Source organism: Sus scrofa, chromosome 11 (assembly GCF_054392235.1).
Source record: "Sus scrofa isolate SSC_HxYL_T2T_F1_AM1 chromosome 11, Sscrofa_HxYL_maternal_Yorkshire_Landrace_v2.0, whole genome shotgun sequence".
Taxonomy (NCBI): Eukaryota; Metazoa; Chordata; class Mammalia; order Artiodactyla; family Suidae; genus Sus; species Sus scrofa.
This window is the reverse complement of record NC_139393.1, coordinates 76,175,003-76,200,325: the sequence shown is the minus strand read 5'-3', so window position 1 is coordinate 76,200,325 and position 25,323 is coordinate 76,175,003. Positions and strand designations below refer to the sequence as shown.

The 25,323-nt window shown below is 41.2% G+C and overlaps 1 protein-coding gene across 6 annotated transcripts in view; it reads right to left on the bottom strand.

Moving 5' to 3' along the window:
• PCCA (propionyl-CoA carboxylase subunit alpha) overlaps positions 1-25,323 on the bottom strand; it is a 365,469-nt gene that overhangs the window by 302,743 nt on the left and 37,403 nt on the right. For all 6 annotated transcript variants that reach the window (XR_014818834.1, XR_014818833.1, NM_001444590.1 and 3 more), the window contains 2 exon segments: positions 3,335-3,448; positions 1,393-1,446 (listed from right to left, as the gene is read on the bottom strand). Coding sequence is in view for 4 of the 6 variants with exons in the window: in NM_001444590.1 (NP_001431519.1) it covers positions 1,393-1,446; positions 3,335-3,448 (168 nt within the window). In the remaining 2 variants the exon portion in view is untranslated.

Here is a 25,323-nt window from a genome sequence, read left to right as displayed (position 1 = left end):
GAAGTAAATTGGTTAAAATAGATCGTTCGGAGCTAGAACTCTCCAGGCGTTCCCACTATGGTGCAGTGGGTTAAGAATCTGACTACAGCAGCTCAGGTCGCCGTGGAGGTACAGGTTTGATCCTCGGTGGAGTGCAGTTCAGCGTTGCTGTGTCTGCAGCCTGGGTCACAGCGATGGCTCAGATTCATTCCCTGATCCGGGAACTTCCATATGCCATTAGTGCAGCCATAAGAAATCTCATCCTGAAAATGGTGCCTGCATTGGAATCCATGAAGGAACAAAATACAAGCATATCACAGAAACACAGTATAACATAGTAAATTAAAATATTAAGATAATTTAATGCTTGAAATAACTGATCTAATGAGCTTTCTGAAACATTATTCAACAGATTTTAATACCTGAAAACTAAGGTTTTGGTATCATCTTTTTTTTTTTTTGTCTTTTTGCCTTTTCTAGGGCCGCTCCCACGGCATATGGAAGTTCCCAGGCTAGGAGTCTAATCGGACCTGTAGCCAGCCGGCCTACGCCAGAACCACAGCAACACGGGATCCAAGCAGCATCTGCAACCTACACCACAGCCACAGCAACCCAGCATCCTTATTAACCTACTGAGCAAGGCCAGGGATCAAACCTGCAACCTCATAGTTCCTAGTCGGATTTGTTAACCACTGAGCCACGACGGGAACTCCTTCAGTATCATCTTGAATGTAGTTATAAATACACCTGGAAAATCAGTTCAATAGCAAGTACAGGTTCATACACCTAGTCAGGATAGTGGTATCAGGAAGATATTCAGATCATAAACTTTTCCCAAAATAGAAGCAGTAGTAAGACTTGATCTTAAACACCATAATATGCAATAAAAGAGAAAAAACAGAATCTCACTTCCGGCTTCACATTTCATGTTCATGGCATAATAATTAATAAATCGCTGGACTCCCTGACATATTTAGCTAAAAATCTCAAACGTTTAATTTTAAAAGTCAAAGTGCACACAACCTATAATAAACTAGATATCAGGAGTTATCAGCAGGTTAAGAATTCAGAGTGGTCACAAGCAGCTCGGTCCCTGCTGTGGCATGTAGGTTCGATTCCTGGCCCAGCAACTTTCAACATGCTGTGGGGGACATGGCCAAAAAAACCTGTGCATGTCTAAACTAGATATCGTTCATTACGTATAATGGTGATTTTATAATTTCTCCATTTTCACTCTTCACATCAAGACTTAGGTTATCAAATTAAACTCATCACTTTTCACAAACTATTTTCAAAGACTCATTGGGTCAATGAAAATTCTATTATTCATCACTACTTGGATTTACAAAAGCAACACCATGACACTGCTTTCTGAGATGTAAGTTAAGAGTTTCTGGTTCATCGCAAACTTACCAAACATTTGGCAAATTCTTTGTTTTCTGAGAGAAATCCATAACCTGGATGTACCTTAAAATGGAAACAAAAAGCACTTTCAATTTTATCAATTTGCAAAACCTTTATAATAAGCAAAACAGCACATGTAATGCGTTTATTGTTCAAGGGCTCTTGAGTGAGGTAACTGACTCCTCCAACACACTGATCTGCACTCACTCACATTCCTGAGTACAAGCCCAAATACCGAGACGTGGCCGACCTTATAGTTACCTGCAGCACCCCCTCACCCCACCCCCCCGCCACCCCCGTCCTAACCACAGCCAGGGCCGGCTCCCTACACTCCTTTCTGTCCACCTGGACTTGGCCATGCTGTTCAACCCCACCCAAACTCTCCCCGCTTTTTCTGAGACTAACTTTAGCCACAAGTTTGGAGGATTTTCCAAAGGCTGGTGGGTCAAATAATTAAAGGAAAACTTTGCACAATGGATTAAAAAAACAACAACTCTTAATTCTCCTTTCTTTATAGTACCAGAAACGGCTACTTTCCAAAACCCTGGCTACTAAGCCAATGAACATATTTCATTGCTGACAATGTTAATATACTTAGTCACTATCCAATGGTTTTTGTCAACTCTAACTGAAACTGAAGATTGGTTTTAATGTTTCATCGCACTCTGAATTTTATTTTTCTCCTAGTATCTTTCTCTCCTCACCCCACTCAGCCATTCACAACGACCTCCCGCTCTCCTCTCTCACAAGCCGCACTGCTCTGATCTAAATTCTACCATCCTGTTCTAATCAAGCAACGGTTGATTCTACCATGTCAGGCATGTTAAACATAAATTTAGCCATTCTATTATCAATCTTGAGCATATTTCTAGGAAAATAATTATTCTATCAAGAAAGTCAAATTTCTAAAGGAGCCAATATCATAATCTAGTTTGAAACTTGGAAACGCTAGACTAAGCTTTATGAACAACGCACAGAATAATTTCCATTACTAGATCATAGGAAAAGAGTTTCACTCCAACAATTTCCTTTTATATAAACATTCAACTAAAGACTGTATTCTGACAAGCTATACAGTTTAAAAGTTAAACGAGTTTTACCTTCATTAACTCTGCTAATAAGCTGTAACATCCACAATATGGGCTCATGAATTCAGTTTTTTATTTAAACATGCATCTAAGTAAAACATTTCTTTCAAAAGAAATGTGAACACTAATCGAAGCACTCCAGGCTAACTGCTGGGGTTGGCTGCTTCTGTCCAATTTTAGAGATAACTCTTCATAGTTTCTAACATTATATGTAATTAGTTCTCTTATAAAACACACACACACACATCCACAACCCCAACAGCCACAATAACAAAACACCATTTCTGATGTCAGGAAGCAGTTTTTTCCTTGGACACCACTCCATTCAAACAGAGCTGGGTGTGGGGAGAATTACTGATTTCACCATGCAAATTATGTACATTCCATTGACACTATCAAACTAAAATAACTGCCAATTACAGCCTTTTTTGTATTTTTTGAAGTATACCTAGGCATACATAATTATTAAATGATTTAAATAGAATTTAAAATGGGGTCTTTGAGATCCTGTTTCTAATAGAGAATTTTTTTAAAGTTCCTATTACATTGAAAGGGTTAATACTCAAAACTAATTAGGATTTTTTTTCTTTTTTTTTCCTTCTAGCAAATTTGGAAATGAACTGAAACTGCTCCCTGGTGTGAAAGCTGAATCCAGCAGCCACCTGCAGGATCGGCAACCAACACTGCCAGATGCTACAAAGCCTTTGATTTCCAGTGGCGAATTCGGCCACATTTAACTCATGTGACATGAACTGCAACAGCATTTTCCATCATTCTTTCTTATTTTTTTTTTAAATACAAATTCCGGCTTTCTGCTCACTACATATGAAACAGCTGCAGCAGATAGACTCATTCAGACTCACAGCTTGGGCCCTGGTTGTCCTGACGGCTTCCATGATGGCATCCATGTTGAGGTAGCTTTTACTGGTGGGAGCTGGGCCCACACACACCGCCTCATCCGCCATCGTCACGTGAACCTGAGGAGACAAATCTCCGCGTTAATAGAGCCTCCCAGCAAAAAGAACGATCTTCATCTGCAAATATACACAAAACTGCAAGTGTTTCACAAAGCATTTATGTAATCAGATCTCTTTTTTAACATGCACTAAAAATAACAATGTAACAAATAAGCTCAGGAACTGTATTAACTACGATTTCATTTATTACAAGCCCAATCCACTGTCGAACCAGAGAGTGGCTACCAGTCTGACTGAGTAAAATCACAACCCACAACTTCAGCCTCCTATTCAGTTCATTTATACATAAATCTTATACCGAAAACTACCCTGTTATATGTAGTCGGGGAAGCCCAATATTTTAATAACAAGCACTCATGCCCAGTTCTAAGCAAGCGCCCCAGGAAATGGGGATAATTAGAGAAGCTGAATGAAGGGAGGCAGTGCGTGTCCCTGCACAGCCTCAGGTCAACACCAGGCACAAATTAACGCCCAGGACTAGAGTTCAATACCACCACACATGAGACAGAAAATCTTGAGACTCATTTAAATACTCTCACATTTGATCCTCATCCATTTTACCTTTATTCCTAGAAGAACTGATATGTGCATTAAATTCTAAATCAACCCAAAACTCGGGAATATATGCTTCATTCTTAAGACTATTCCACAATGTTTCACATCTATTTTTGCTTAACAAAGACTAGGCATTCTACAGAATAGAGTAGGTTGTTTACTTCTGAAAGAAATCTATTCTTTTCAAATGATGAAAGGGATTCATATATTTTTGAAATGGCTTTTCCTAACGGTTTTCCAGTTTAAGGAACTCAGTTTAAATTTACTTTACAAGGCAGGCATTAAAAACAGGAATATATACATACACCTGGACATGTATGACTCGTCTTCAAAAAGTCTAAGGTAGAAAGTACTTTTGAGTACTACTAAGTTATATTCTTCAGCTCCAAGTAGGTTTTTAAGATGCACTTTAGGAGTTCCCGTCGTGGCGCAGTGGTTAACGAATCCGATGAGGAACCATGAGGTTGCGGGTTCAATCCCTGCCCTTGCTCAGTGGGTTAACGATCCGGCGTTGCCGTGAGCTGTGGTGTAGGTTGCAGACGCGGCTCGGATCCCGAGTTGCTGTGGCTCTGGCATGGGCCGGTGGCTACAGCTCCAATTCGACCCCTAGCCTGGGAACCTCTATATGCCGTGGGAGCAGCCCAAAGAAATAGCAAAAAGACAAAAAAAAAAAAAAAAAAAAGAAGCACTTTAAGTGAAAAAACAAAAGAAAGCAAATCTAAGTCATACTTTAGAAATTTCAGAGTTTTCTTTATCAATTCAATATTTTCAAACTAAGTAAAAAATTATACCATGTACTGAAAGGTTAAAGATAGCTGCTAGCCAAGGGATTTATAAATCAATATCTTAATATAAAATCCTCAAATCTATACAGTCTAATTTCTTTTTCTTTCTTTTTTTTTTTTTTTTTTTTGGTCTTTTTGCCCTTTTTTCCTCTTGAGGGCCACTCCCACGGCATATGGAAGTTCCCAGGCTAGGGGTCCAATTGGAGCCATAGCCACCGGCCTACGCCACAGCCACAGCAACGCAGGATCCGAGCCGCATCTGGGGCCTACACCACAGCTCACGGCAACACCGGGTCCTTAACCCACTAAGCGAGGGCAGAGCTCAAACCCGCAACCTCAGGGTTCCTAGTCGGATTCGTTAACCACTGCACCACGACGGGAACTCCCAGTCTAATTTCTTTTATAACATCCAAGGAAAGGCAGCCAGGCTCACAAAGGGATCCTAGACATTCCCATGCTCCAAGGAAGGCTCTCCTTTTTCTATGTCTTGCTTATTCCCAACTTCAAGTTGCTCTTCTTCCCTCAGACCAGAATGTTCCCTCTTCTGCTGCCCTTTGCCCACTTTAGTCTCTATTATTAGCAGTCTTGTTGTTATAATTGTGCTTGTGGGGATTTTTCTATAAGAAGGAAACTGAACACTGAACAATCCTTTTAAAAGAATGCATTAGTCAGGCGGGGATAAAGCATTTAAAGTTAAATGTAAACTTTTGTGTATATTTTATTTCCCTCCAGACACTACCTCCTATTAAAGATGCCCTTAAAATTTCACTTCTACCACTGGGTTTTCACATGAAACTCCTTTAACCTGAACTCCAACAGTACTTGGTGCAAATTTGGGCATGTAATCACATCCCTCCTAATACTGTCATTTTGACTGCTTTACAGATTATGTCTGTTACAATTTTTACACTCTCCTCTACCAGCTCATAAGGTCCTGCAAGGCAGAGCTGTATCTTAAATTCCCTTTTTTTTTTTCTCTCTCTCCCAGCACAGTTTGTTACAAGCTTTTAAATTCACAGATACACTGGGATGATGACTTATTTAACAACTTTCATTAAGCTATTGTCTTTCAGGTAAAAGCTACCCTCAATTAAATCTACTCCAATCTCAGCAATGCATATGCGAACTGATGGATGTACGGGGGAGAAGAAACTGAAACATATGCACACTCATCTATGTGTATTTGTATGTCTAAATTTTTTATAATAATACGCATCAAATTTTAAAAGGAGAGGAATTCTAGTAATATTTTGACATATTTACCTTTAGTCTTTTTTCTAAATACACTTAAAAAATTGTTTTTAATTTTTGGCCATGCCCATGGCATGCAGAAGTTCCCAGGCCAGGGATCAAGCTCGCACCACAGCTGTAACCAGAGCCACAGCAATGACAATGCCAGGTCTTAACTCACTAAGCCACCAGAGAACTCCTCCTTTTGTTTTTTAACTATCATAATAGACATTTTCCCCATATTATCACAAATTCTTCATAAACATATTGAGAATCACACTTAGAAGCTAACACATTTTAGTAGATGATTAATACCGTTTGGATAAACATTCAAATAAATACATCAGAAGCAGGTCAAACTGCTTATGGACTTCACAAAAAAAGGCAAAACATGCTGTTTCTAAGGGGTTGACTGCTTTCTTCTGTTTCTCAGAAACAAACCGTACTTTAGGATAGAAGCATGTAATAGCACTTCAAGCCCACAGTCTAGCACAGGGTCAAAACCAGCAAAAATGCACTGCAAAACCAATTGAAAGAAAAAAGCTAGAACCCTCTGCTGCCTTGATTCCCAAGGAGATACTTAGGAATCAACCAGAAAAGGAGAGTTTTAAAAACTTTTGAAACAATTTCAGTTTGGCTGTTACTGTTGTTCTAAATGACTGACTTGATTTCTTTGGCTTAATACTACAAAACAAACTGCAAACAGTGCGACGCTCTTCTGAAGAAGGACTTATCACCTTCCTAACGAGATGTATTTATATCTCAAAAATTTCAATATCTTAAAAAACATAAATTCCTTTACATATTCCAAAAGGAAAAGGAAAGTATGACAGTCATGGAAAGCTTAAATTGAACTAATCAATTAACCAGGACACTGCTGACTACAAGTTTGAAATAGAAAAACAGAAGATTTTAAGTATCAAGAAGTAAGTCTTCACAAACTTTTCCACAAGAAAAATTTCCAACAGAGGTCTTTCTAAGATTATTAGTTTCCTCCTCAAGCATTCAGTTCTGTATTTTGAAATTTTTTTTCTTCTTAAACTAAAGGAAAATTACTTGTATCAGCCTTTTATTTTCCAAATAATGATCTAGCAGAAAAAAAGGATGTGTTTTTCAATTTACAGTACTGAAAAAAAATCATCTCCTTCATTAACTTTTTGTTTAATGAATTTTTTTTTTTTTTTTTTTGTCTTTTTGCTATTTCTTTGGGCCGCTCCCACGGCATATGGAGGTTCCCAGGCTAGGGGTTGAATCGGAGCTGTAGCCACCGGCCTACGCCAGAGCCACAGCAATGCGGGATCCGAGCCGCGTCTGCAACCTACACCACAGCTCATGGCAACGCCAGATCCTTAACCCACTGAGCAAGGCCAGGAACCAAACCCGCAACCTCATGGTTCCTAGTCGGATTCGTTAACCATTGCGCCACGACGGGAACTCCCTGTTTAATGAATTTAAACACATGGACATAGGTTAAAAATTGTGTTTGAATTTTAAAACTTTGAGTGAATGGAAAATTTCATATTAGTCCATTAGATGCCTAAGATATGATAAAAAGATAATGATGCTTGGTCCCTATCCTTATCAAATAGGTTGAACCTTAGTTAAAAGGTAAACTAGACCAGATCTGAGTGAAAGCTTTTAAATACCTTCTAAACTAGTAGAGACCAAGAAAGATAGGGAAGACAAGCAGTTTAAAATTTTTTTCATGCTGGGAGATCTTTTTGAATCATATCATTTGACAAGATCTGTAGTCACATGGGCACTGTTTACCATGTCCAAGAATATTCGACTTTTGCTTGTGATACCCTGCAATGCCAACAGAACACTGGCTGGAGGACTGTTATGACATAACACATGTCAGACATAAGATGTTAGATGTGCTCCTTGCATAAGAATAGCAATGCCTCACATGATCTGGCCAGACTTTAATATCCACCAGATCCAACCGAATTCTCTAACATTACCAACAAGCAAAAATTACTCTGAAAACTTAAAGAGAAGAATGCCAACTGCATCAATCTTAATTTGAAGAACCAGGGAAAAAAAATCTATTTTCTTTTTCTTCTTTTTTTTTTAATGGCCACATCCATTGCATGTGGAAGTTCGGAGGCCAGGGAATGAATGAACGGCAGCTGTGATCTATGCCACAGCGGCAGCAATGCTGGATCCTTTAACCCACTGCCGGGCCAGGGATCAAACCCACACCTCCACAGTGACCTAAGCCGCTGAACCCACTGCACCCCAGCAGGAACTCCCCTCAAGAAAATCATTTTCAAACAACAAGAAGGTTTTAAGGGAAAAAAAGTTATTCTATTTAATACAAAGTGTCTCAAGTCTAAAGACATATGCAAGTGCCCACAGACTAGTGTTCTGGTACATCCTTTCTAGAAAGGCAATTTGATTCTTGGAAATATTTGGGGGGGCACGCCCAGAGCAAACAGAAGATCTCAGGCCAAGGACTGAACCCATGACACAGTGGTTACAATGCTGGATCCTTAAACTGCTGAGCCACCAGGGAACTCCAAGAATTTTTTTTAAGTCAATAAATACCACATCTGCTTTGATTCCATTTTGTAAAACCACATGTGTAGCACCATGACACATTTATTCATGATTATTTTTGGATGGATGAATTAGTGATGTTACTATTTTTCTTCTGTTTTAACATATATAATTTTACATATAATTTACATATTTTCCTTCTGTTCACATAATTTTCAAAGTGTTAAAACCAAAAAATTAAAAATTACAAGGAAGAGTTCCCACTGCACTGTGGCACAATAGGATCAGTGGCATCTCTGGAGTGCTGGGACACAGGTTCGATTCCCAATCAAGCACAGTGGATTAAGGATCTGGCATAAGCTGCACCTGCAGTGTAGGTAACAACTAAGGCTGGGATCTGATCCCTGGCCCAGGAACTCCATATGCCATGAGTGGTCAAAAAAGAAGAAAAAAGGGGGAAAAAATTACAAGGAAAAAAAGAATAGGTTTTTGCCAGTTGCAAGGCTCCCGAGCCATTTTCTACAAACTTGTTTGTTTGTCACAAAAGGGAACTGACACTGAATCCATGCGGGAACCAAACCAGAGTTATTGTTAGTCTGTTTAGCAGGAATGCATTTCTGAGGGGAGGGTGAGTAACAGAAGAATGCAAAGCAGCATGACCAGAGCCATATTCTCATACCACTGAGCCCTGGCAGAAGCAAGGGAGAGGGAGGAGGGATGGAGGAGAGGGGAAGAGACCCCAAGGATGAGAGCAGGACTTCGGCAAAAGCCCTGATGATGAGCCGAGACCTCAGGGACATAGACGGGGGGCTACAGCTGGGAAGAAGGAGAGGCAGGTGTGGAAGGGCGGGGGCAAGGGGCACAATGGGAACCGTGGGACAGGCTGTAAAGGCTGGGAGGCAGAGTGATGGCTGGGAAAGGGGCTGGAGTATTGTTTCAGTTTAGGAAAAACTTGAACAAATGCCTTTGGGAAGGAACCTATGGAAACTAAAGAGCTGAAAACATCTGAGAGATGAAATCATTCATGGTGTAGAGTTTCCGACAAGTGGGGGCGGAGCTCAGGGGCATGGGGAGAGAGAAAGAGTCCCTCTTCTCCCCACATATACAATAAATACAAGCTAGGATTTAAAAAGAAAAAAAAAAAAAAAAAAGAAGGAAGGAAAAGAGAGAAGGCAGGCAGGCAGGAAAAGAAAGACAGGCAGAAAGGCAGGAAAGATAAACAGAAAGCCAGACAGAAAACAGAAACAAGAAAGCTTTTGTGTCCTCTGAGACGAGCTCCCAAAGCCCTCGAGGCCCATTTCCTGTGCTGCTGGAAGCTCTGCTCTACTGACATTCTTGAGCCACTTCTGGGTGTGTAACCAAAAGAAATGAAGTCAGGATCTCAAAATGCTATGAGCACTACCTGGTTCACTGCAGTGCCACTCACAGTACCCAAGATGTAGAAACGACTTAAATATCCATTGAAGGATGAATGGATAGATAAAGTGTGGTATGCACATGCAATGGAATACTATTCAGCCTTCAAAAAGGAAGTTCAAATATGAGACAGTATGGATGGACTTTAAGGACATAATGTTAAATGAAATAAGCCAGATGCAAAAAGACAAATAATGCATGATTCCACTTACATGTGGCATCTAAAAAAGTCAAACTCATAAAATTAAGTACTGGAATAGTGAACAGGGGCTGGGGGAAAGAGAAATGGAGTTAGTAATCAAAAGGCATAAAGTCTCAGTTAAAGTAAAATGATTAAGTGCTAGAGATCTGCTGTACCACATTGTACCTATGGTCAAAAACAATGTATTGTACACTTAAAATCTATTAAAAGGATTGACCTCACGTTAAGTGTTCTTACACAATAAGTTTTTTTAAAAAAAAGAACGAACAAACACACTTAAACCAATTTGGTCATGCACAGCTCTTAAGTTCTTTTCGTAGATGATGGTAAACACCGAAGAAGTTCATGATGGGTGAAGGTGAGTCACTTCCTCACCCCATACGTGGTTAAAAAAGCTTAACAAAATCAACTCTCTTGTAGCAACATGGATGGACCTAGGGATTATCATACTAAGTGAAGTAAATCAGACAGAGAAAGATAAATATCATATGATATCACTTAAATGTGGAATCTAAAGAAAGATACAAATGAATTTATTTATTAAACAGAAACAGACTCACGGACATAGAAAACAAACTTATGATTACCAAGAGGGGAGGAGGATAGAGGAATAAATCAGAACTCTGGGGTTAACAGATACACACTACTATCTATAACAGATAACCAACAAGGACCTACTGTATAGCACAGGGAACTACACTCAAGGTCTTATAATACCTACAAGGGAAAAGAATGTGAAAAAGAATATTATATAATTTATATATATATAAAACTGAATCACTTTACTATATACCAGAAACTAACACAACACCGTAAATCAACTATACTTCAATAAAAAAAACAACTCTCAGAGTTCCCACTGTGGTGCAGTGGAAACAAATCCAACTAGGAACCATGAGGTTGCGGGTTTGATCCCAGGCCTCACTCAGTGGGTTAAGGATCTGGCGTTGCCATGAGCTGTGGTGTAGGTTGCAGACGCAGCTCGGATCCCAAGTTGCTGTGGCTCTGGCGTAGGCTGGTGGCTACAGCTCCAGTTAGACCCCTAGCCTGGGAACCTCCATATGCCGGGGGAGCGGCCCTAGAAGTGCCAAAAAGACAAAAAAAGCAACTCTCAGTCCAAACTACATAACACATACATATATTTACTAAAAACCATTTCTTAGGAAGACAGCAAAAGACAATTCCTACAATCTGTTCCCCATGCTGCATAGTCCCAGTTCCTCTCTGACTGCCAGCTTGTGTGAAAGGTCATTCAAGGGAAGCAAAATACTATCCCAGGGGCAGGATCTGATATCCTTGGAGTTGCCGTAAGGCAACCAGAAATCTTCCTCCCCAATGGCTGGATACCAAAAATAAGAAATTCAAGTACAAGGCACCATCTCTAAGGGTAAATGTCTTTCTAGATTCTTTTACCTTGTTTTGTTCATACAAGGATGTGTATCTCTGGTACACTTCTGCCAATCCATATCTTTTTTTTTGGCCACACACACAGCAAGCACAAGTTCATGCGCCAGGGATCAAATCCGTGCCACAGCAGTGAAAATACTGAATCCTTAACCCACCAGGCCAGCAGGGAACTTCCAAATATCTTGAACGGCACTAATTTCACTAATAAGCATCCATTTCTAATATCCATACCGCTAAACATTACACCACTAGTTTTACCAACAAAAACCTATTTAAGACTATGATCTTGACTAAAATATGGCAAGTTGTTAATGCTTTTAAAAGCCATCCCTGGAATGTCAATTCCTGGTAAAAGGAAGTGATTAGTCCTACAGCGTAGGTTAAACTAACACATGGCTCAGCAGAAACAAATCTGACTAGCATCCATGAGGACGCAGGTTCAATCCCTGGCCTCGCTCAGTGGGTTAAGGATCCAGCGTTGCCGTAAGCTATGGTGTAGGTCACAAATGCAGCTCAGATGTGGCTTTGCTGTGGCTGTGGTACAGGCCAGAGGCTACAGCTCTGATGTGACCCCTAGCCTGGGAACCTCCATATGCTGTGGGTGTGGCCCTAAAATAAAAAGACAAAAAATAAATCCATAAAATTACAAACATCATACCACTCTGGCAGACCATTATTGTGCCCAAAAGCCTTCGTTCCCCTGCACCCATTGCACATGACTGCCCAGCCTAAGATCAGGTTTATCAGGCATCTCATGTTATAAGTAACTGTGTGTTGATGGGATCAGAAAGTGAAGCGTACAACTTTCAAATCATCTACAACTTAAATGAAAGCATATTTCCCCGAGTCCTGTTCATGTTTTTCCCCTTGACCTGGAATACAGATATTGCAGCAGCTAAATTCGACTATGTAGACCAAGGCGACCGTCTAGGGGAAGGGACAGCAAACCATAGTGAGGGCCAAATGCAGCCCAGTGTCTGATTTGCAAATAAAATTTTACTGAAACCCAGTCCCATTCCTCACGTACCTATTGCCGATGGCTTCTTTTGCGTAGCAGTGACAGAGCTGAGTAGTACAGCCCACAAAACCTAATTTACTACCTGGGTCTTTATAGGAAAAGTTTGACCCCACCCCACCCCCCATGCCCGAGGGGACGGCAGAGCAACGAAACAGCAAGAACCAGGGTCCTTGGCTGTCCTTTGAAACAGACTGGCCTCCCTAGCCTAAAATGGCCAGATGTCATGTTAAGAGAACATTTGAAAGTCACCCTATTTCAAACAGAGCATTTTGTAACACCAGTATCTATTCCTTGTAAATAGCTGATATAATCACCACCACGAATACCAACTCAACTCTTATTACGAAGCAGCAGGAGTTCCCATCGTGAGTCAGCAGTTAATGAACCAGACTAGCACCTGTGAGGACAAAGGTTTGATCCCTGGCCTCGCTCAGTGGATAAAGTATCAGCGTTGCTGTGGCTGTGATGTAGGCCGGTGGCTACAGCTCCAATTTGACTCCTAGCCTGGGAACCTCCATGTGCCCATGTGCCTCAGGTGCGGCCCTCAATGACAAGAAAAAAAAAAAAAAGGGAAGCAGCAGACTAGTGAAATGGAAGTAGTGACTTTGTTAGAACACGGCGTGCCGATGTGAGTTTATGAGTGTCAGAGAGGCAAACACTTGGTAGTTGTACACTTTTAGCAAAAGCAGTTCACCGCGGGGCCTGAGCAGCCTGCAAGTCCCTGCTGAGCATTCCCAACTGCAAAGTCTACATCATCCCTTGATTCTGAGCAGTTTCTGGAGCTAGTCACGTAGGCATCCAGGACAGTCATGCAATCATATTGTGACTAGTACATACTCGCTTCCTGGCGGGGCGGGGCAGGGGCAGGGGAAGCTAGTTTGTTTGCTGCTTTGCTTAAAAAAGGTGCTGAATCCCTGGCCCTCGGGGCAAAAATTTTGTGCGCCAACTTGCTGACATCATGGGAGCAAGGCGCTGAATGCCTTTTCCCCTCAAACTATATTTGCAAAAGTATCTGTACAGCCAACAGCCCTGGAAGAGCAGGGCAGTGCCTCACTCTAGGGCAAAAGGCAGGGGTGCGAAGAGCCCATGAGGAAAGGTTCAGGACATGAGAACTCGAAGCTCAGGGTTCTGGAATGCAAACTGCTGCATGTGCGCATACCACCTGACCTCACAGCACCTGTGGGAATGGGGACTTGGGGAACCAGGGTAAAAACGGTGGTACTCTGCGGGTAATAAACGGTCCCTCATCTCTGACCCAGCAGTCTTGACTCTTCAGATGAAGATCCATGAAACAGTGACAGGCTAACCAGTTAGCTTACAAAGTATCAGAATCTCCGTGGTTCTTGACAACCCCATGCTCCTTGGCTGTGCCACAACCCACTGTGTTTGTTGCCCTGAAATAGATCGATCACATCCCTCTCATGGGACTCATGATGCTATGCTGATGCTCCCACTGTTCGCTTTGTTGAGAGAAAGCCAACTTTGTAGAATGAGACAATTAGAAGCCAGACTTCTCTGGGTTGAAGAGCAAATGCAAGAAAGAAAAACTGAAGACTAGCCTTTCATATGGCTTCACCGCGATGTTAGGGGATGTTAGGGATGCAAGAAGAGTGTATTTTCTCGGTAACTGCTGGTAAAGCTCAGTGCACACACGAGATATTCAATAACTCTTGCTGACTGCAGACTGATGTAACTTTTCCAAGAGCAATCCTCAGAGAAATACCAACAGATGTGAGTGTGTGTGCCTAGGCTCACACACCTGACTAGAAGTCCCTAAGGTGAAAACAAAAGCACTCTCAGCAGCCAAACACATGGCCATGAAGACAAAGGGCAACCTAGAAAGAGATGCTATAAAGTTTATAGAGATTCGATGAAAACGTTCTGGAAAAGGATTGTGCTGATGGTTGCTCAACACGATAAATGTACTTAATGCCACCGAACTATACAATTAAAAGTGGTAAATTTTGTTATGTAATGTTACACTTAAAAAGACTACATAGGTTCATCACAATTCCAGACGAGTATTGATAAGCAACTGTGGAAAAAAAAAATACAGTTTCAGAACTCAAATAGTTTTATATTTTTTTTTTCTTTGTTTGTTTGTTTTTGTCTATCCAGGCATATGAAGGTTCCCAAGCTAGGGATCTAATCAGAGCTGTAGCCGCTGACGTATGCCACAGCCACAGCAAGGAGGGATCCAAGCCACATCTGTGGCCTATACCACAGCTCATGGCAACGTCAGATCCTTAACCCACTGAGCAAAGCCAGGGATCGAACCGGCAACCTCATGGCTCCTAGTCAGTTCGTTAACCACTGAGCCACTTGACAGGAACTGCAAAATATATATATATATATGTGTGTAGTAACACTTAAGAAAAATTGTAACAAGGGAGAAAAAACAAAACAAAACAAAACCAAAACAAGAAACCAAAAAAATACCAATAATGAGAGTGTGGGCACAGCTCTAGCTTGTAATCATTTTCCACTCACTAGGAAAAGCTATGACACATTCACTGAAGATGCACATCATGAAGACTTAAATATAGATACATGTTTCTGAATACAGATTTCTGAAACGACAGAGTGAAAGTCTATGAACAAGATTAAGAAATACTCTCCAGGAGATCCCATCATGGCGCAGTGGTTAACGAATCCAACTAGGAACCATGAGGTTGTGGGTTCGATCCCTGCCCTTGCTCAGTGGGTTAAGGATCTGGTGTTGCCGTGAGCTGTGGTGTAGGTCGCAGATGTGGCTTGGATCCCGCGTTGCTGTGGCCCTGGAGTAGGCCGGCGGCTACAGCTCTGATTCGACCCCTAGCCTGGGAACCTCCACGTGCCACGGGAGCAGCACGAGAAATGGCAAAAAGACAAAAAAAAAAAAAGAAAGAAAGAAATACTCTCCAGGAGGAGGGATAAATTACAGGGCTGGGATTGACATTATACACACTACTATGTGTTAAATAGATAGGTAACAAGGACCTACTGTATAGCACAGAGTAGTCTACTCAATACTCTATAATAACCTACACGGGAGAAGAATCTGAAAAGGAATGGATATATGTACATGTAAAACTGATTTACTTTGCTGCACACCTGAAACCAACTCAACTTCCCAAGTCAACAATACTCCAATAAAATTTATTTTTAAAAAAGGAAAAGAAAAGAAAGAAAGAAAAGAAAAAGAAATAACTCTCCAATGTAATCGGTGTTTTTTTCTGTTTTTTTGTTTTTTTTTTTTTAAGTATTATGGTTTCCAGGTGGCCTAGTGGTTAAGGATTTGGCCTTGTCAATGCTATGGATCAGGTTTAATCCCTGGCCCCGGATTTTAATAAAGTGTTTCCAAACTATATGAATAGCTACATGTCAGTTTCTAATCATTTAAATACAAACAGCCACCAACATCATGAGATCTCAAAAACTACTAGAGGCCAGCCGGCACCACCACTGTTCAGAAAATGCTACTAATTGATGATACTACACATGGAAGTGAGTCACCCAGACTCACTTTATTTTATTTACCCAAGTTTTTACATTTTATTTAATTTACCCAAGTAATTTAAGAATACACTAGCTTAATAGAAAATTTTAAATTTAAGCAATACAGACAACAGTTACTTCCTATCCTCTTAAAGGCCTCCCAGTCCTAATTCCTACCCTGAAAGAAATTAAAGTTTTGCATGTGTCCTTTCAGACTTCTCCCATGTTTTCATATGCATATGTAGACATTAAAGTGTATGGTTTTAGTTTGTGCTTAAGATTTTCTTGACATAAATTGTATCAACCTACATATTACTCTTGCAACTTACTTAACTGCTACATAACGTTCCTAATAACCTGGGTAAACCAGACCTTATTTATTTAACCTCCTCTCCAATAATGCATACTGTTTCCAATTTACAGGTATTGCAAATTGCAGTAAGAGTCCCTGAGTATATCAATCTATACGCATGTGCATATTTCTGCAAGCAAAATATCCAAAAGTATAAAGATTATAAGCTTAAAAGCTTACGTCTATTAACTGGTCTAACAGAGATGCATTTCCCCACACCATCACTGAACATGGTTGATCTAATTTTATTAATCTAATGAAGAAAAATGATTCCTTACTGATTTTTTCAATTTGCATTTCTCTAATTATTAGTGACTTGGGGCATATTTTCACGTTTTTGAGCTATTTGTATTTATTCTATTGACTATTTTAAAATGTAATACAAAAGCGATCTTATAAATATGCCAAGGTTATCTTCTAGTTTTTTTTTAATTACACATAATACTGAAACATTGTACTTATTCAAAATAAAGCTAACAATTCTACTGACCATACCTCCATCCCCACTTCATTTTCTCTCTCCAGTAATCACTTCTCAGGCGAGTATGCACTCTCAGACCTTTGCCTGTGGCAGAGGATCTCAACTGGGAGGAACTGTGTTCTACAGGACACAGTCGGCAATGTCTGAAGACAATTTTGCTTGTGGCAAATGTGGGACAGAAGGATGCTACTGGTGTCCAGTGGGCGGAGGACAGGGATACTTCAAAACCTCCTACAGTGAGCAGGACAGTCACCTATCAAACAGAATCACTTCATCCAAAATGCCAATGGTGTCCAGTCTATGCTTTTTACATGACGTATGTAACAATAAAAATATAAAATATTTTTAGTGCGGGATTTAACATTAATATTATTTTTATATTGTCTACATCATTCTACAAGTTCTTTTTCAACTTTTTTTTTTTTTTTTGGTTTTTTAGGGCCGCATCCACAGCATATGGAGGTTCCCAGGCTAGGGGTCCAATCAGAGATACAGCTGCTGGTGACAGCCACAGCAACACGGGATCCAAGCCGTGTCTGTGACCTACACCACAGCTCACGGCAACACCAGATCCTTAACCCACTGAGCAAGGCCAGGGATCGAACCCACAACCTCATGGTTCCTATTGGGATTTGTTTCCACTGAGCCACAACAGGCACTTCTTTTTTTAACTTTTACTATGTCTTAGAGATGTTCTGTCAATATGCCAATATGTCAATACCTACCTCATCATGTTTAAACTACTAAGAAATTCCAAGACATGGCCCGACCGGTTTGGCAACCGATGTCCCTGCTGATGGACATGTCCCTGCGTAGAGGACTCACTCAGCTGCATGATCATAATGACGGTCCCTAACCAGACATCCCGTCAGTTGTTCCCTTCTCTGGCTCTTTCTCTTCTGGATCTGCTCCCTTCTTTCAGAGCCACCCCCTTCTGACTGTTATAGGCTGGAGTTTTCTATTGAATGATCCCATTTGCTATCTATCTTTCAGAAATTCCTCATCGTTTCCAGGACCATACTTTCCACTGTTTTACACTGAAATTCTGGTTTGGGAGGGTAGGGGGTTGGGATTTTTCTTTCTAACTGTTTCTCTTCCCTGGGAATTTGAGGCAGGAGGATGAAATCTGATTCATCCCATTAGCATGATTGGAAGTCATGACCTTTAAATTTTTGTATTCCTTAGCACAGAAAATGTAGCATGTATAATTTAAAAATCTAAAATTATGAATAATATAGTTCTCTAAAATGAAACAGTTGAAAAATGCATTTGTATGATTGTCATGAAAAATATCAATGAATCCTTACAGAGGAAGAATCTAATGTGGAATAAAAATGGGTATGTGAAAGTGATCTTGCAGTTCCTAAATTTCTAGAGCCACAAATGCAAACCTGGCTAGAGGCAACACACATTACCATTCCTCTACTCATGCATCTTAATGTGGGGATCTTTTTCACAGCATCCATTCTACCAGATATCTGGGCATTGCCAGGAATTCCAAAAGCTGGCTTTCTGGAGTTCTTCTGTAGAGCAGTAGGTTAAGGATCCGACACTGTCACTTTAGTGGCTCGGGTTGCTACTGTGGCATGGGTTCAATTCCTCGCCTGGGAACTTCCACATGCTGCGGGTGCAGCCAAAAAAAAATTTTTTTAATAAAAAACACTTAAAGGAGTTCCCACTGTGCCACAGTGGGTTAAGAATCCAACTGCAGCAGCTCAGGTCATTGCGGAGGCACAGGTTCTATCCCCAGCCCAGTGTACTGGGTTAAAGTTATCTGGTGTTGCTGCATCTGCAGTTTGGATTCAGTCCCCAGCCTGGAAACTTCCAATGCCACAGGTGTAGCCATAAAAATTTTGTTTTAATGTAAAACATTTTTCTAATTAAAAATAAATTTTTTAAATTTTTAAATGATACAAATGAACATATTTGTGAGACAGAAACAGACTCAGAGCCTTTGAAAGCAAACTTAGACTTACCAGAGGGGAAAGGTGGGGGGAAGGGGTAGCTTGGGGGTTTGGAACTGGCACGTGCACACTACTCTGCATGGAATGGATGGTCAACGGGGACCTGTCATATAGCACAGGGAACCCTCCTCAGTGCTTTGAGATAAGCTCCACGGGAAAAGAATCTGAAGAAGGACAGCTATGCGTTTCTGAAGAACTGAAACACTTCGCTGCACAACAGAACGAACACAACATTGTAAATCAACTATATTCAATAAAATGTTTTTTAAATAAAAATAATTCAAATAAATGAAAATGGCACAATCAGACATACAGATACTCTTCTCTCCTGCAAATTCCTGCTGCTCTACACTTAGCTCCCTTACATGAAGCAGTGATCATCAAAAGCAGGTAAGGAGCTAAAAAAGTTTCCTTTAGTTGCTGTACAGCAGGAAAAAAAAATTTTTTAAATAAATAAAAAGTTTTCATTAGCACAGTCATTCTCAATAAGCAGGGAAATGACACATGAAGTCATCAAAAACCTCTGGAAAATGTTTTTATTTTCTCTCTAAACATAAACACTCTTCCTTCTCACCATCTCCCACAAAAGAAAACTCTTCTTTACCAGAGGATAGGATGAGTACTTTGAAGGAGCTCCAAAGATAATTCTGATTTCTCCTTATTCCACGCCTAGGCCTTAACCTTGATAGTTCAGATCCCAAGTGATCTGCCACTCACTGAATCCACCCGCAACTCCCTGACCAGGAACAGACATGTGCTTCTCTGGAGACTCAGCCCAGAGACTATGAGAAATGAACTGAGACGACCAGAGCCAGGGCAACAGGACTGAAGCAAAGATGGGTCTCTACACTTCCAGTTTCCTTGGAATTGAGGTAAGGTGGAAAGTAAGAGTCAAGAAAAGGGGAGAAAGCCCATAAATGTGTCAGGGAGATCAAGTTACGTGCTAGTTGAAGCAGGACGGCGTCCTGAGCGCGTACCCCTTACAGAGAGCCTGGGACAGACACCTGCGAGGCCAGAGGTGAACGCCATCAGTTACCGTCCACACACGTAACTTCAGTGAGCCAACCAGCTGCACAGAAGAACTAGGGTATAGACTTCAGCATGGAGAAAGGCTCATTTCATCTCAGAGAGATTTCCAGACGAACCAGGTCTTTACTTCTAGGAAAGATTTATCACAGGATGCTGTAAAGACAGAGCTAAAAAGTACCCAACCTGGCAGCAGCAATGGATGAGAAAAAAATAAATAAATGGTTTAATAAGGCTGCAAGCGACTTGGCTTTTACTTCAAAATCTATCTTTTCTTCAAATCCAAATGTCTGGCTAGCTTCAGGAAGAACACGTTGGTGCAGCTCTCAGCATGCCTCTTCTGTATGGATGAGTAAATAGACGTATTCAAAATAAAGGAACATCTGGGCAACATAAGGGAGAAAAAACTTGTAGCAGCTGGCTCTCTGGACAGAAGGAACTACAGAAAAAGCTGTCCCACCAAAAGAAAAACCGTAGGTAATTAAAAGACCAGGAAAATGAGTATCTGAGTATTTTCAAAACTCAAAGTAATAAAACATTTCCCCCAAAAGCATTAGCTCCTAATTTCATTTATACCTGTCTTGCTTCCCACTCTTTCCTAATTCAGCTATTCTCTGTCCCACTTGCCACATCCCTTTACCATTAAGTGAACCCTGAACATGTCCCTCCCCCACCCTGACTCATTCCAACCTTAATCCCAGGCACTCTGCCACAGCAGGGCATAAACAGAAGGTAAACCACAATCGCCTCCCCTCTAGGCAGTCTAGTGCCAAGGAAAGACGTCCCTACCAATTGCAATTAAAAGTAACAAATAAGAGTGTATATAAAATGCTAAAAGAGAAAATGGTCTCATGAAGAATCAGTTGTTGAAGTTTAGACTGGATTCCTAATAAATAGAAAAAAAGGGAGAAGGAAGTTACCAGCAGAGAAAGAACATCCTCAAAATCATGGGAAGTGAAAGGCCTCAACCTATTTAGAAATCTGTGAAATGACTTGACTCCAAGGTGGATAAGGAGACCGAAGATGAGAGGATGGTGGGAGAGGATCATAGACTAGAAGGCAAACCAGCTTGAAAGGAACTGTGAATGCCACCATGCAGTGTGGGCTTTAACTGAGAAGTCAGTGGTTCTCAATGTTTATCTCCCATGAAAAGAAAATAATGGCCCACGTGAGGAATGCCACACTCCATCCTAAAGCGCAGTTTAGTATACTTTGCCACAGCTGGGCCAGTCCACGCAAGTAGCTGTAAACACTGTCCGTTCTCTCCCAAGACCCCATAAAGCTTATCAAGTGAGTAGCGCCACCAACAAAGAAAACTTTCCTTTTCCTCTAATGTTACCAACCAAACGTCTCCCATAACATAGGATACACAGCACAATATGCAGAATACAAACATCAGATATATCAAAATCCTTCCCACGCTTATTTTTTAAGTAAATTTTTTTGGCCACACCTATGGCATTCAGAAGTTCCTGGGCCAGGGATCGAACACGAGCCACAGCTCCTACACATGCAGCTGCAGCAACACTGGATACTTAACCTGCTGCACTACCAGGTAACTTCGTTTTTAGATTTTTTTTTTTTTTTTTTTTTTTTTGTCGTTTTAAAGCCGCACATGCGGCATATGCAGGTTCCCAGGCTAGGGGTCCAATCGGAGCGACAGCTGCCAGCCTACACCACAGCCACAGCAATGCCAGATCCGATCCACGTCGGCGACCTACACCACAGCTCACGGCAACGCCGGATCCTTAAAACCCACTGAGCAAGGCCAGGGATCATACCCGCAACCTCATGGTTACTAGTCGAATTCGTTAACCACTGGAGCCACTATGGGAACTCCCGTTTTTAGGTAATTTTTAAGAAACATCCTTGGTCATTCTAATTTCAGGTAAAATAGAGCATCTTCCATGCCAACTGTCCCACTGAATACTGCTATGAAATCTGAACAAAATACATGAATCAACTGTTTGTGGACTTGGAAAAGCACGTGGCAGCAAACAGTTGGAGGAAGAACACAATTCAAATTACCATGAACCAGTGGTGACTTGAATATTTTCCTCTCGTCCATGATTCCTCTGCCAGATCTAAAGTCTGATATCCAGTAGGCTCTGGGGTGCTGACAGAGAGAGAAGCCCTAAACTAACTCCAGAAGCAGAAAAGGGAGCTCCTAAGACAGAACAATACAGAAATCTCCCAGGGTTTTTTTGTTTTAGGTTTTGTTTTGTTTTTTTAAACTCCAACCTTTTGTGACTGAGCCCCCAAGCAATTCAATGGTTGCAATAGCAAAGGCAATAATGGGAGCCTACAGGAGCCAAAACAGTCATAGAAAGAACATTCTTCTCTAATCAATGAAACTGTGGTCCCAAGAGGATGGGCAAATTCCCACTGCTTTCTTTCCTTGTCACATAAAACAACACATATATTTGGTCTCTGCCACCAGTTCCGGACACAAGCTCCTATAATGCTCGTCATTTCCTGGTGATAGGGGTACTAGGAGCATCTTTTGTTCTAATTGTTGGTCTTTGACCCTAGTTCCTGACAAGAGCTTCTAAGCCCCTTGGAATCTCCCAATGCTAAGCATATCTTTTTGTATGTTAATGAGAGGACTGGAGGCTGGAAGTCCCTAGAGAGCTACAGGATGGAGGCTGGTCACCAGCATAATAACCAAGACTCCATCAGAGGGTTGGAACTTTCAGTCCCATCCCCGGACTTCAGGGAAGAGGGGAAGGGCTAGAGATGGAGTCAATCACCAATGCCTACGACTTAACCAATCATGCCTGCATAACGGAGACTTCATTAAAGGTCCAACCAACAGGGTTCAGACAGCTGGGGGTTGCAGAGGACATCCAGGTGCCAGAAAGGTGGCACACCCTAACTCCAAAGGACACAAGTTCCTGTGCTCAGGACCTTGCCCCTCACCTAGAGGTTCACTTGTATCCTCTATAATATCATTTCTGAAAAACCAGTAACATTAACTAAAGTGTCTGCCTGAGTTCTATGTGTCATTATAGCCTGAGAAGGGAGTTATGGGAACCCCTAATTTACAGCTGGTTGGCGAAGAGTACACATGGATTTGAGTACCTAGGATCTGAGACCAGCATCTGAAATAGGAGCAGACCAGTGGGAGAAGATCTGACCCTTTAATCTGTGGAGTCTGAGATAACCCCAGGTAGTCAGTGTCAGACCTGAATTAAATTGTAGGACATCCAGCTGGTGTCCAGAAAGTTGGAAAATTGTTTGGTGGGATGAGGAAAAACCCTAAACATGTGGTGTCGGAAGTAGTTTGAGTACAGAACCAGTTTTCTGTACTCTCAACACCTGGCCATGGACACAGAGAGGGCAGCAAGTACAAGGTAACTAAATTCCCAGACTTTTTAAACAAGAGGTATTAAAACAGAAGGTCAGGAGTTCCCGTCGTGGTGCAGTGGAAAGAAATCCGACTAGGAATCATGAGGTTGTGGGCTCAATCCCTGGCCTCGCTTGGTGGCTTAAAGATCCAGCACTGCCGTGAGCTGTGCTGTAGGTTACAGATGGGGCTCAGGTCTGGTGTTGCTGTGGCTCTGGCGTAGGCTGGCAGCAACAGCTCTGATTCAACCCCTAGCCTGGGAACCTCCCTAAGCTGCTGGTGTGGCCCTAAAAGGACAAAAGACAAAACAAAAAAACAAACAAACAAAAAAAAAAAACAAAAAACAGAAGCTCAAAAGAATAAGAAAGAAGAGACGACAGGAGAAGCTGGTAAGGAAAAGTGACTCGATAAAGTTGTTTATGAACTCATGGGTTCATTCTTAGGTTGGGCATGGACAGGTGTTATCCTAGTAAGCAAAGAATTTAAAAACTGAACAGAGAGACCACAGATATCAGACTGACCAGTTGGTGGTACACATGTGAGACAGTATGAACAGCATTACAGAGACCCACAGCACACAGAAAAAGGACAAAAAGCATGCACTCTGAAGCCAACCATGTCAACTGCTGCTAAAACAAAAATAGCAACATTCTCAAAGACTTTAAGCAAAAGTCAGTGTCATAATACTCCAAATATTCAAAATACGATCCAAAATAACTTTGCACACCAAGAACCAGGTAAATCTCAACTCTTAAAAACAATCAAGGCTAAGATGACAAAACTAATGCAATTATCTGACAAAGACTTTAAGGAGCTACTACAAAAACATTCCGAGAAGCAAGCATGAACACTCGAAATAAGTGAAAAACAATAAACTATCAGAAAATAAAATGTGTAAAAAGAAATCCATGAAAACTTTAGAACTAAAATGTACAATAATCAAAATTTCTAAAAACTTGATGGGTGGGGAGTTCCCGTCGTGGCGCAGTGGTTAACAAATCCGACTAGGAACCATGAGGTTGCGGGTTCAATCCCTGCCCTTGCTCAGTGGGTTAACGATCCGGCGTTGCCGTGAGCTGTGGTGTAGGTTGCAGATGTGGCTCGGATCCCGTGTTGCTGTGGCTCTGGCGTAGGCCAGTGGCTACAGCTCCTATTGGACCCCAAGCCTGGGAACCTCCATATGCCATGGGAGTGGCCCAAAGAAATAGCAAAAAGACAAAAAAAAAAAAAAAAAAAAAAACTTAATGAGTGGGCTCAACAGCAAAGAGTCAACAGACTTGAAGATAAATCAAAAGAAATTATATGAGTCAGAAAGAAAACACTGGAAAAAAACAACAAAGCTTCAGGGAATTATGGAACAACCACAAAAGGTCTAATACACATGTTACCAGAAAATAAGAAGAAAAAAAATAGCATGGTGCTGAGAAAATAGTTTTAAGAAATAAAGGCTAGAGTTCCCTGGTGGCCTAGTGGTTAAGGATTCAGCATTATCACTGCTATGGCTTGGGTATGATCCCTGGCCCAGGAACTTCTGTATGCTACATGCATAGCCAGAAAAAAAACAAAGAAAGAATGGCTGAAAAGTCCCTCAGTTTGTTAAAAACATAAACATACAGACAAGAAGCCTAAAGAATCCCAAATAGGATGACAACAGAAATCAATGACCAAACACATCTAATCAAACCACTAAAAACTTAAGACAAAGAAAAATTCCAAGAGCAAAGAAAAACAACACACTAACTATAAGGGAACTTAAAGAACTATAGATATCACATCAGAAGCTAGAAAAAAGTGTGTAATGTTTTTAAACTACTAGAAATGTCAACTCAAAATTCTACTCCAAAACAAAATATCAGAATGAAAAGGAATAGACATTCTCAGATGAAGGAAAACTAAAAGAATTACCAGCAGATTAGCTCTATAAGCAGCACTAAAGCAAGTTCTCTGGACAGAAAGGAAATGACATTAGAAATAAACTTGTAGGGAGTTCCCGTCGTGGCGCAGTGGTTAACGAATCCGACTAGGAACCATGAGGTTGCGGTTCGGTCCCTGCCCTTGCTCAGTGGGTTAACGATCCGGCGTTGCCGTGAGCTGTGGTGTAGGTTGCAGACGCG